Genomic DNA, 12952 nt, shown 5'->3' on the forward strand with positions numbered 1-12952 from the left:
AAAAGAAGCAGATTTGATTGGAAAATGATATCTTCAAAATTGCCCAAAAAGGAACTAGAACAACGTGAGAAGAAAGCAAGAGGGTACAAAGCAAGTCACTCGCGGCGATAAAAATGGCAGAAGATGATTGGTGGATGGTACCAAGCCTACGTAAGCCGATCTACATTGTGACTGCACACATCTCACGTGTCAGAGTCTTCCTAACCAACCACATCATTCGTACCAAAAGTCCCTCCAACTCCCAGTTCGCAACTCTCCCTTTTTCCAAATTACCCCCGCTTCATTTTTGATATTCCGTAATTACCCTTTATCCATCGTTTAATCTTTTAAACTTCTCCCCAAGTTTTTCTACTCCTTCAATTTATGACGGCATCATACAAAAAGCCCAAAAATCCTTCTAGGGTTTCACGAGTAAGATCCCCTCTTCTTCTTCTTCCCCCTTAGTTTTGCCAAATTCGAGCTTCTAGGGTTTTGTTTTTGCGACGCTGTATATACATAGCGCTTGATTTTTTCCCGGATTTTTTTTTCTGAACCCGAATTTTACTTTTCGAGGACGATTGGGCTTGGCTCCAGTGAAGCTTTGAAGTGTGATTTTGATTAGGGATTTTTGATTTGAGTTAGGGTTTTGGTTACTGTGAGAGTTGAATTGATGGCTACGGTGAGCGCGGAAGATGTGGAGTACGAGAGTGATCCGGAGGAGGCCAAACGGTCGTTGGCGATGCGGCGGCGGCGTGCGGCGAGCGACGATGAGGGAGAAGAGGGAGAGGGGAGGGAGAAACCGAAGGCGGATCGGAGGGCTCCTATTCACTCTGATGATGAATCGGACGATCAGGGTGGGGCGGCGGAGTATGATGACGACGAAGAGTTGGTAGAAGAGGAAGAGGAAGAGATTGATGAGGAAGAGGAGGAAGTTGAGGAGGAGGAAGAGGCGTTTCGTGAAGCCTATGTGGAGAGAGGGCCGGAAGGTGAGACTGTTTTGGTGTTGAAGGAATTGGAGGGCGGCGAGGGGAGGAGGTCTGTGGATGGAACGGTGGATGAGAATGGGGAGAATGAGGGCGGCGAAGATGAGGGGGAGGAGGAGGAGAAGAAGGAGAATGAGCCCTTTGCAGTGCCCACAGCTGGGGCATTCTATATGCATGATGATCGATTCAGGGACAATGCCGGTGCTCGGAACAGGTATGACTCTTAGTGTTACTATCTTTTGGAATGTGAGTAATCTGTTATACCATCATTTTTGTTCTTCATTATATTCACTTGTTACTTCAGATTATCAGTTAGTTAGCTATTTTCTTATGCTCGTAAGAACCGTGGGGTATGAACTCAAGTTATTTGATTGGAGATATAGTTATACAGGCGTTAATTCTGACTTTCCTAATCTTATTGAATGGATATGTTAGGCCTTTTTCTGGGGTTAGGTGTTAAGCTTTATATTTGCTATTCGCAAAAGACCCTCCTGTATGATCTCAGAATGGATAAAGAAAAAAGAAGAGCTTTAACTGTTCTATTGGCAATCGCTGCGTCTTTTCTACTCTTGTTAATAATTATGGATTCTCTCGTATTTTAATAGATGCTGTTATGTCTATGTTGCTGTTTAGTGGCAACTTTTTGTATAAAAATACAGGAATTATTGGATACTTCGTCTCTTCACTTTGCTCTGCATGTTTTCCTTTTTTTCTGTCTAATGCATAGAATTTCGTGGTCCTCCAATTATGCATCCACTAACGCTGTACGGTATAATGGTTTTGCTGAAGTGTGTTATATGCTGTATAATAGCTTTATAATACAATGTTTTTGCTTTACAGTATAAGGGCTTTGTTGTGTAGTATAATTCTTTTCTCTACAGTATGTCCACAAAATTAAGGGCTTCTGGCAGATGTCTTCCTGAAGTGTGTGGTTTGGGATAAAAGGATAACCTGAATGAACTGAATTGCTTCATCATCTCTGTGACATTTCATAATTTCATCCATCACTCTTGTATTTGTGCAACTCATCCGTGTTGTGCTTTAGAGTGAAGGCAATAATTAAATTATTTTTACCCCCAAATAGGCGAACACATGGTGGAAGGAAGCTGTGGGAGTCTAAAGATGACAGGAAGTGGGGCCATGACAAGTTTGAGGAGATGTCTCAGCATGAAAGGCACCATGAAGAGGTAACTGTTGTGTGTATCAACATTTTGCAAAGTATTTTGTTGTAAGGTCCTCTATCTATTTCTCACCTGACTTTCTGATTTATACTATAATTCAGGGCAGAAGACCCTCTAGGGGAAATTTTCGGGGTCGAGGTAGAAATCGAGGTATTGATCGTGGGTATGCTACAGGAAACAGGTCGAAAGAGTATGAGAATAATAATCAGAGACAGTTACCCAAGGCTGTGAGAGGGAGAGGGCCCAGAAGGTATGAACCTGCTGTTAGGAATAACAGGCAGGCACCTTCAACACAATACAGACAGTAAGTACTATTCTTATGCTATAAATAATTTATTACAGACGGGTAAGTACTTGCAAATAGCTCACAACAGTTGTAATTTCCAGGTCTGGAAAGTCTGCTGACAAAACATCACAGACTAATTCAGAGAGGGATTTTGCTCCCCCATCAAATGCAGAATCTGACCCACTTACTGCTAGGAAAAATGTCTTTGCGTCAAGCCTGAATTCAGCTTCTCCTCCTTTTTATCCATCAGGATCCTCCAATAAGGAGATCAATCTTAATCAAAAAAGGGATGCACATGCTGGGGGTGCCAAGAGGAATACTCGTCTATCTGCATCAGAGGAGAATTTTTCGGGGCGACAAACCAATGCATATCTGCGAGGAAAGAATGTAGCTGAATCTGTTAGTGTTGGTATGGAAAAGCTTTATATTGATGATTCAAAGAATCCAGGAGCCGGGAAGACTTTAACCACCGTACTGATGCCATCATCTGGGTCTTCAATCGTCAATGCTACTCAAGCTTCTCACCCTAGGGTTCAGGGAAGGGGTGCTGTCACAGGACAGATGAGCTATCGTCCAGTCGTACCTCAAAACCAGATGCCAAGAGCTCCATCACCACAGTTCCATGCTGTTCAGCGCAATCCTGTCCAAAATCGGCCCCAATTGGCTCTTCAAGCTCCTCCCCAGCAGTTGGGCCAACGCCCTGGAAGTGGATCTCAAGCCTCTTCTCCACCTAAAACACCTGGAGAAGTTGAACCATTAGATTCAAGTAAATCTAAAGGTGCACTAGTTGCAAAGGGAAAAGGCAGTACTCAAGTTAATGGCAGGGGAACTCTTACTTACAATGGCGCTCAGGTTATTGGGGCCTCTGGAGGTATGGGTGTCAATCATGGAGATCAGAACTTTCCTGGGACACCCGCCTTTTTGCCTGGTAAACATTACTGGCTATCTCTGTCCCTTTTTTTTTTGTTTTTTTTTTTTTTGAAATGCTGGGATGCATTCAGCAAAGCACTATAAACCTATTGTTGATTCATAACCTCACAACATACTTTCTCAAGAAAAGATTTGTAAAAATTGTTTCAACACTAGAAGTACATTGTACTATTTTGCTTCCAAAATTTGAGCTCAACATTGTACTGATTGGTTGGTTTTACAGTTATGCAATTTGGTGGCCAGCACCCTGGGGGTATGGGAGTTCCAGCTGTTGGCATGGCATTCCCTGGATATGTTGCTCAGCCACAACTTGGTGGTGGCATAGGAAATTCTGAAATGACCTGGTATGATAGCCGTTTTTTATTTTAATTCTTAATTTTTGATTATATATATCTATGCTGGTGCATTTACTTTTTCTGTTTCCTCTTCATAACATCTTGTAGTTAATAAAGGTTTGATTATCTTATTTTCGGTCATTGAGTGGTTGACTTCTTTGATATTTAGTTTGGTGTTTGTAAGAGGTTTTAGTTTAATAGATTTTGGAGTCTGTAGTATTTTCTTTTCTAGAGGGTAAACTCTGTATAACTTTTATCAGATTTTTCTAGGAAAGATACCCTCATTGAGTGTATTATCTCTCTCTTCTAGTAGGTTGCTGATAATACTTTTCTGAACATTTCAGGTTGCCTGTATTAGCGGGCGCTGCTGGAGCTTTAGGGGCTGCCTATTGCCCGCCCTATATTACTGTTGATAGTTCTTATCATGCTCGTCCGTCAGGAGAGACATCTGTGGGTTCATTGAGGTTGGTGGAATTGTTATTGTTGAATTTTATTTAATGGTTTAATTGTAATATATGATTATTCATATGTTCTCTTCTGATTCTTTTTGCTAATTTGCAGCAAAGAAAATAATTCAAACAAAACCAATAATGAATGGAAGCCTTCGCAAAAGCCTGGTATGAAATTATCTTACCTTGGTTTGGCCACTAATCACTTGTAATAGTTATTATACTGTGCTTCTTTACAATAGTTGTTTTTGTTTTTTTTGTTTTAATTCAGAAATAGTGGGTGACGAGTATGGGCAGCGACAAAACAAGCCTCGTAGGCAAGTTCCTTGTTCCTAAATGTGTTTTCGTGTGCAAAATTCTGCTTTCAAAATCAATCGCTTCTGATCCTCCAGGATTTTCAAAATATGCTATGTTTTGCGGCGTTTGGTCTGATCTGACCTTTTGTTTTGTTCTTAAACTCGCAGATATTCACAAATGAATGTCGCCAGTGAAGTTCATCAAAATAATACGGAGCTTGTTTGATAAACAGATAAAGGTTCTATACTGCCCGAATTGAACTTTTCTGTTATTTTGGGCATCGCAAAGTTCTGAGTTGTGATCATATGGTGCTGCAGGCCTTCGTCTAGGCCCTTGGTGATCTTCAGTGTATGTTCTGGAGCACTTTGGGCCAATGTGTTCCAAGATATCTTAGGTATTCAGTCTTGGTCTGGTGTTCTACTGCATTTAAATATTTAACCCATGAAAACAAATATTGCACGAATACCACTTCCGAATTTTCTTTTCATGGTATTTCTGGATGCTTTTTACTGCATATATATTTTGTTTCTATGCTCATATTTTTCCTTGCCATTTCTTTTCCCTCCTATGCTTGCAGTTGTGTATGACAAACACCTGCTCTTGCTGCACTCAATTTAAGATCAATATTGCGGCTTGACGGGTGGCAATTCCTTGTTTGATTGTTCGGTAAGACTTTGTTAGAAAGAAATTTGTGTTCTTGGGTCATTTGAGGATTTACAATTTACAACTGTGATGATCTTTTTTCTTATAGTTGTTTCCAGGTTTTCTCGTGGTTTGGTTTTCAGTTGAAAAGCTTGTGAGAAATGTAGACTGGCTTCCTCATAAACTACTATATAGAAGAAAATTGGAAAAGTGCAAGAATTATTGTGCAGCAGCAGTTTGCTTAGTTGAGTTTATTACGTTCTTTCACCTCTATAGATGATGCATCGGACTTCTATTTTTTTCTTTTAATTTGTTATGACCTTGGTGATAGTTTTCCTTGCTTTGAGAGTATTGGAATCTTTATTGCTTAGTTCTCTTGATGATGGAACTATATATTTGCTGTAATCAGTGTTGCTATTATCAGTCTATTATTGATGTTTTTTTTGTGCTGTCCCATAACTGTGGTACATGTGTTGTCACTATGAAAAGGAAAGGTTGTTAGTGGCCTTATCATTGTTTAAATAAAATAAGTTGTTTAAGCACAATAATGGATTTTCTGTGTTCTAGAATTCTATTATTGGAATCATTTGTGCGATAATGACGAGTTTGCTAACAATCGTTTGTACTATTGTGGTGACTCTAGCGGTCTAGCCTTGCCATTTTGTCACGGTATTAGGAACTGTGTACAAGCCATCTAAGTTTAACTACAGAGAAAATCCAAATAGTGTTGATTAAACTCGTCATATCTGTTGTGATACAGTGATGAAACTTGTCCAAATAATTTGATGTGGTTATGGTGAGTACTGATGTAGATGAGTGTGTTAATGATTGAGCAAAGTTTATTTGGCTAGTGACCTGATGAATTTCGTGACAGCTTGCTTTTTAATGTTACACACTTTCCAATGGTTATCGTTTCTATTAAAAAGGAAAGAGTACAATATTCAGTATAGTTGATAATGCTTTAACTAATTTATGAATGAAAAGGTACCAAGGATTCTTTCGATCTCGAAAATAAGAAAGTAAAAGTAGAAAAAAGGTGGTGGCCGGTAATGATATATCTAAATTTGATTACTTGAGTCGCTAATTTGACTGACTATCTTAATATCTCATAGACGTCATAGTTAAAGTACGATATATAGTTTATTTGAGTGACTAAAGTGTTAACAAAGAGTGCAATACATAGTTCATTTAAGTGACTAAAGAGTCGACAAACAAACTGAGTAAGAATTTAGAGCGTAAATAGTTAGGTAGGAAAAGAAGAATCTATAATGTGGATTGTGGAGGAGTTGCACATTACCAAGGCTGAGCAGTGAGCACAAGTGCAAATCAGTGCCAAAGTTAAAAACAAAGAAAATGTTAGACATTAATGAAAGACTTAAGGGTCACTTTAACAAATTAATTAACAGATAAAAATTAATTAACGGTACAAATCCGAGGGCCAGGATTGGGTGTGAGACCGACCGACGCCTCCAGGTGCTGAATCACACAGCGAGCCCCACATTTGCCCAACCAAGCGAGTCCACGTAGCCATCTGAGAGTCATCTTCCACTCACCGATCAGGGTAAACCCGACTCTTTATAGTCTGTGCCGTAGCCTAGCATTACCGGATTTCAAATCCGTTTACACGGGGTTGACTGCCTGGCACGTGCGATCAGATTCTGTTGAAATTTTTGCAGGCAAGGCAGTTCAGACATCTCTCTCTCTCTAAAACCTACTGGTATTTCAGTGTGACTGCCTGGCTCGGCGGAGCTCCGATCTTCAGGTCTGAGCTTCAGAAGCACTACTCGTAGAGAATCCAGGTAAGTTTTGCAAACTCATATTTGCTTGAGTAAACCAGAGAGGCGAAAATGCTTACTCTCAGTGTTCTATTGGCTAGTAATGCTTCAGATTTGAAAGAATTAGATGATTTCTTAGTAAATAGTGAGCTTTTGTGATCTTGCTTCAGTTCTCGGATTATGAAATTATAGTGACATCATCAAGTCTACTGTCATTTTATACTGATGATGTTAAGAATCCGGAAGAAAATCTAGGCTATAGTTTTCGATTTCTTACCTCTTTGGGCTTTAGATTTGTTTTCAATGATGGAAAAGGTAAAAACATTGTAGTCTTGGATCTTGTTAATATTATTATTATTATTATTTTTCTGAGTGTAAAGGACTAGGTTTTACTCAGAATCTCAGATTAGTTCTTACTTCTTACTTTCCTTTTGTTGATTCGAGTGATGCAATCTTCAGAGCTATGGTTTTTTGGTGTAGTGCTACAATGCTGAATGCAGTTACTGATAAATTAGACTAATAGAATTAAAAAAAGAGAGGATCAGTGTTTTCATTCATCGAACCAAGGCTTAGTGTTTCTCGACATTTACCATTCTAGTATATCTGGAAAATGTGTTCCTGCACTGAACTTCCAATGACTTGAGAGATTCACTTGTTTATGTGCTCTTACAGGTGCTTTACTCTTTTTAAGTTGTAGTTTTCTTCAAACAATGTGGTTTAAGTTTCTTGGTGGGTTAAGATAGTCAAAGAAACCAAATGGAGGAAGAAACTAAAGGAGATTATAAGGCCTCAAGGGGAATTGGAAGTTTCAAGTCTACATTGTCAGGGCGATCAAGTCCACGAAGCTCTCCTTCCTTTAAGAGATTGCATTCCAGCCGTACTCCCCGAAGAGAAGCTAGAAGTAGTGGAGGTGTACAGTGGTTTAGGAGCAATCGGTTACTGTTTTGGTTGTTATTGATTACTCTTTGGGCTTATCTTGGATTTTATTTTCAATCAAGTTGGGCACATAGCAATAACAAGGTGAACTTTCTGGGGGTTGGAAATGAAGCAAGCAATGACAAGTCAGATGCTGAGCAGAATCAGCGGCGAGATTTGCTTGACAGTCCGGTGAAACTGAAGAATGAGACCGGTCAAAACCAACCAGAAGCTGGTAAAACCATAGATGTGGTTTTGGCAAAAAAAGATGATGGAGTTGCATCTCGTAGGAGCCTCAGTTCAAAGAAGAAGAGTAAGAAAGCAGCTCGTGGTAAATCCCATGGTAAGCCAAAGAAAACTGTGGCGATTGAAATCCATGAGATAGAGGAGCAGGAACCGGACATTCCTAAGACCAATGCATCTTATGGGATGCTTGTTGGTCCATTTGGGTCTACAGAGGATAGAATTCTGGAATGGAATCCTAAAACGCGAACCGGAACCTGTGACAGGAAGGGGGACTTTTCCCGTCTGGTATGGTCAAGGAGATTTCTGTTAATATTCCATGAACTTTCAATGACTGGAGCACCACTATCGATGATGGAGCTGGCGACAGAACTTTTGAGCTGTGGAGCCACTGTTTCTGCCATAGTTCTTAGCAAGAAGGGTGGCTTGATGCCAGAGCTTACTAGGAGAAGAATCAAAGTTCTTGAAGACAAAGCAGATCATAGCTTCAAAACTGCCATGAAACAAGACCTTGTTATTGCTGGGTCAGCAGTCTGTGCATCATGGATTGGTGAGAACCATTTGGCAGAATGTCGTTAGTTTCATTGTAAAGGTCTTACTTAATGCGTTTGCTGATGTCAAACTGTTCCAAATATGCATGTTAGTAAGGACAAACTATACGTCATTTCTTTTTGTTTAGAAATTGCAATGTGGCTATACAGATCCTAGATACTGTAGTTGCCCCATGTTGACTGGCGACTAGAGTAATTAAAATTTTTGTGCTTTTTAGCCTCTTGAGATGCACTGCTGTGAAACAGTATGCTTCCATTTAATACTCCATGGTTCTCTGATGAAGGTATAGTGAATTGGTTGCAGAATTTCTTGTTAGGATTGTCTACTTTTTAAAATTGGTCTGGTCCTGGTGATCATGTAGTTGAACATAGTTATGTCATTGTCCTGAGTTGAATCAGATATGTTGCCTGTTCAGATTTATGGATGTGAAGTCTGCAGTTTTGTGTTGACCTGGCTTTTGCTCCCTCCATTGTGATATAGATTGATGTGAGCAATATGCATTGTTTCTGTAGTCCTTCTCTACACAAAATAGGGAATATGATTAAATGAAAAACCAGTTGAAATATTCATATCATCCTCTGACACCTTATTTGATTGTGGTTATTCATTATCTTTCTTTCCACTAGGTATCTGGTTTAAAATTTAAATAGTCATATCAGTAATCAGTATACCTGTCAGAATGTGTGATTTTATGTGTACCTGGAATCTTGTTTAGAATACTTCAATTTTTTTATTTTTTTTAAAGGACACTTCATTTTGTTTCTGTGCATCTTTTTCCTTAAAACATGTCACTGCTTTAGCCACCCCTTGGCTGCGATGAATGTGGGAAAAAGCATCCCTCTTAAGCGTGAAAGTTAAATTTGCTTTAGCTTCTTTTGCATGTGTCTTGGGGAAACCTATTAACAGACGATCATGATTTTTTCAGATCAATATATTGATAAGTTTCCAGCTGGTGCAAGTCAAATTGCTTGGTGGATCATGGAAAACCGAAGAGAATACTTTGATAGGGCAAAGGTTGTGCTAGACCGAGTGAAAATGCTGGCTTTTCTATCAGAATCACAGTCAAAACAATGGCTAGACTGGTGTGAAGAAGAAAAGATTAAGCTGAGGTCTCAGCCGGCAATTGTGCCACTCTCTATTAATGATGAACTTGCATTTGTAGCTGGCATAGGTTGTTCGCTTAATACTCCATCTTCTAGTATCGAGAAGATGCTGGAGAAAATGAAGTTGTTGCGAGATGCAGTCAGGAAGGAGATGGGGTTGACAGATAATGATATGCTTGCGATATCTCTAAGCAGTATAAACCCTGGAAAGGGCCAGCTCTTGGTTCTTAACTCAGCACGCTTGGTGATAGAAGAAGAACCTCAGCCAGACAATTCTAAGATAAAAAATTCAGTACGAAAGGGTCGAGTGCGTTCTGCCTTGGCTAGAAAGCATCACATAAGAGCTTTACTTCAAGGGTCCAATGATCATAGTGCATCACTAAATGGATTTCCACTGTCCACTGAATCTAGTGTCCACTTCAAAGAAGACCAGAAGAAGCATTTGCATTTACATAATCGCTTTGCCTCTGTTGATGATACAGATGCCATGAACTTCGATGTCACTTACAAGAGGAAAGTGTTGGCAGATAATGGAGGAACAGTTAAACAATCTGCTAAGTTTCTTATTGGTTCTGTTGGATCTAAGAGCAATAAGGTGGCTTATGTGAAAGAACTCTTAAGCTATCTATCCCAGCATTCAAATCTGTCAAAGTCGGTGCTCTGGACTCCCTCAACCACGCGCGTGGCCGCACTATACTCTGCAGCTGATGTTTATGTGATGAACTCTCAGGTCATCCCGTCTGCTTAGTCTCTAATACTTGTGAATACTGAGGTTCTCTCTGTTCTATGACTTGCATTGAACAGCTATAGTTTAATATCTAATGCTTATGTTATGATAAAACATGAAAAACAGAGAAAAGAAAGAAGAAGAGGTAGTATGATATGGAGTAATATGTCATTGATCTGAGCATGTTTTGTTGGTGTTGCATGTTCAACAATATGATTCATTTACTTTACCAAAAACATAATACAAAGCTAATCTCTCAATGTGTAACACGCTTCCATTGTATATTTAGATCGAGTTAGTCCTATGGTACCTTTTTAGATGGAGTATCTTGTCATGTATATCATTTCGTTTGCACTTTAGTTGAATTTGTACTCTTTATTTATGCTTTTTACACATTTGATAATTTGTTTTTATGTATTGTTTAGAAATCTTTAAGTGATTTTGATGTTGTACAGGGTCTGGGAGAAACTTTTGGGAGAGTGACAATTGAAGCCATGGCATTCGGTCTTCCGGTATGATCTGACTTGATTTTATTTCTCATCCTAAGTCACTATTATGGATTTAGTACTGCTGCCATATGGTCTCTCACATACTGAATCTAAATATGCAAAAACATTGTATGACTGTTGTATGGCTTAATCTTTGTCTTCTGCTAATCTTCTACAGCTAGCTTAAGGTTAATAACAATGTAGGTCATACTTCAAAACTGAAAGATAAGAAGTAGATATTAGATGATAACCAGATCGTTGATGGTAGGCACCCAAAACTATGCTTCCCTATTCCTATTCAGATCACGAACTTGTAGAGTTGCATAATGGGTTGTGGTTCTCGGGAAAACTAACTATAATTAGTAGTGTAGCTGTGTTATTATATCACAAAAGAAAAAGGAGAATTGAATGTGATGCAATGATGAAACAGCAGTGATCTTTGTGTAGATTATACGGTTGCATGCTTAATTGCTTGTCCTTGTGTCCTCAATGAAACAACTAACACAAACAGTGTAGGGATATATAAGGCGTTGCTTCTGTCCTAAAGATATACAGAATATAAAGGTTGATTGAAGCAGAATGCATGACTTAAAACAATTGCACATTGTTTGAAGAATATAATTTTTATTCATTTTGTATGAGGTTGAATCTCAAATGCAAATTCCATAGTGCCTAGATTAGTCCACCAGGACGCCCTTGATAGAATAGATTAAATGATTTAATTTTTCTGGATCAGGTGCTTGGAACAGATGCTGGGGGTACAAAAGAGATTGTTGACCACAATGTGACAGGTCTGCTTCATCCTCTTGGGCATCCCGGTACTCAGGTCCTAGCTAAAAATCTCCGGCTTTTGCTGAAAAACCCAGAATTGAGAAAGCAAATGGGAGTGAAAGGAAGAGAAAAGGTCGAGAGGATGTACTTAAAGCGGCACATGTACAAGAAATTTGTTGACGTTCTTCTCAAGTGCATGAGACCCAAATAAACATCTATCATTCAGAGTTCAGACATCTCTCATTCATTTATCGCTTCGGAATATCAGAGGGTGCTGTGAGTACAGAAATTATGTTCCTCCGCCCAGTTGGATGTGATAGATAATACCAAGTGTTGCAATTTTTTGAGGAAATGCAAGAAAATGTTATGATTGGTGAGATAACTTATTGGTCTGAAACTTGAATATCAAGCTAGCTGAAAACAAATTTGGTAGATCCTCACAAGTGTTTCATTTCTAAGAGAATCTAAGATCAGAAGCCCAGCCATACCAATTTCATTATAAAAAAAAATGAATCAATGAAGAATCGTAAAGCAAGTAAACCAAAATGCCTAACAATCTATATATCCAAGTTACAGCTCGAGTAAACATGACCTCTATACTCCTCAGGCATCTCTAGTTTTGTCCAGGAGTAGCTATACAAATCAAGAATATAAGCCGTTTGGAGCTCACCAGACCCAGTCACCAACAGCTTGTCCTGCCAAGTGGTCGCAGAACCTACATCAGCCGGTACCTCAGAAACCGCTTGCCATGTCGCACCGTCACATACCACCACATGGCTCTCCGAAGACATGTAAAGTTTTCCATCGTGGCCTGCCACACAGGACTTGGGAGACACATTGGCAGGCAAGAAATCCTCCTTCACCTTGTCCCATTTGGAAGTGACGGGATCAAAGGTCTCTGCACTCCTTTCAAATTGGCCTTGTCTTTCCGTTTGGTATCCGCCAATGACGTGGAGCTTGCCACGGTAGAATATCGCCTTACATTCATCATGTTCTTTTTCCATGTCAGCCATTACATTCCACTTGTTTTTAGCCACATCATAAGCCATTGCCGATCGTAACGCATTCTTCTTATTGTCGTGTCCACCGACAACAAACACCGTCCGATTATCATCACCGGAAGCACATCCGAAGAACGACCTCTTGACACCTGGCATGTCCGCTCCGCTCCGCCAAGTGGCCGACACAAAGTTGAAAATAAACACACTATTAGACACTTCCCAAGTGCATGGATCCAACCCGCCCATCACAACCAAATCCGACCCGACTCCGACCACTTGGCAAAACCTAGGCAGC

At 39.7% G+C, this 12952-nt stretch overlaps 2 protein-coding genes across 2 annotated transcripts; both read left to right on the forward strand.

Annotated features, from left to right (window-relative positions):
* The first annotated feature begins 366 nt into the window (after positions 1 to 366).
* On the forward strand, positions 367 to 5760 carry LOC101299879. Its single transcript, XM_004302878.1, has 12 exons — positions 367 to 1176; positions 2047 to 2149; positions 2245 to 2447; positions 2531 to 3357; positions 3583 to 3703; positions 4039 to 4158; positions 4256 to 4311; positions 4415 to 4460; positions 4608 to 4678; positions 4758 to 4834; positions 5018 to 5106; positions 5192 to 5760. Exons 1-9 carry the CDS (start codon positions 650 to 652, stop codon positions 4663 to 4665), a joined length of 2061 nt encoding a protein of 686 aa, XP_004302926.1. The 5' UTR covers positions 367 to 649; the 3' UTR covers positions 4666 to 4678; positions 4758 to 4834; positions 5018 to 5106; positions 5192 to 5760.
* Positions 5761 to 6727: 967 nt separating this feature from the next.
* On the forward strand, positions 6728 to 12089 carry LOC101300160. Its single transcript, XM_004302879.1, has 5 exons — positions 6728 to 6881; positions 7530 to 8565; positions 9493 to 10400; positions 10853 to 10909; positions 11622 to 12089. The coding sequence occupies exons 2-5, from the start codon at positions 7614 to 7616 to the stop codon at positions 11865 to 11867; spliced, it is 2163 nt and encodes a 720-aa protein (XP_004302927.1). The 5' UTR covers positions 6728 to 6881; positions 7530 to 7613; the 3' UTR covers positions 11868 to 12089.
* Positions 12090 to 12952: the final 863 nt, after the last annotated feature.

This window comes from Fragaria vesca, linkage group LG6, assembly GCF_000184155.1.
Source record: "Fragaria vesca subsp. vesca linkage group LG6, FraVesHawaii_1.0, whole genome shotgun sequence".
NCBI lineage: Eukaryota > Viridiplantae > Streptophyta > Magnoliopsida > Rosales > Rosaceae > Fragaria > Fragaria vesca.

Bases quoted from the DNA above. Each gene is read 5' to 3' on its own strand.
- LOC101299879 (XM_004302878.1), top strand. From the start codon at position 650: ATGGCTACGGTGAGCGCGGAAGATGTGGAGTACGAGAGTGATCCGGAG. The intron at 2,150-2,244 runs GTAACTGTTGTG...ACTATAATTCAG, and splicing joins ATGAAAGGCACCATGAAGAG to GGCAGAAGACCCTCTAGGGG. The intron at 4,461-4,607 runs GCAAGTTCCTTG...TTAAACTCGCAG, and splicing joins CGACAAAACAAGCCTCGTAG to ATATTCACAAATGAATGTCG.
- LOC101300160 (XM_004302879.1), top strand. From the start codon at position 7,614: ATGGAGGAAGAAACTAAAGGAGATTATAAGGCCTCAAGGGGAATTGGA. The intron at 10,401-10,852 runs GTCATCCCGTCT...GATGTTGTACAG, and splicing joins TTTATGTGATGAACTCTCAG to GGTCTGGGAGAAACTTTTGG. The intron at 10,910-11,621 runs GTATGATCTGAC...TTTCTGGATCAG, and splicing joins CCATGGCATTCGGTCTTCCG to GTGCTTGGAACAGATGCTGG.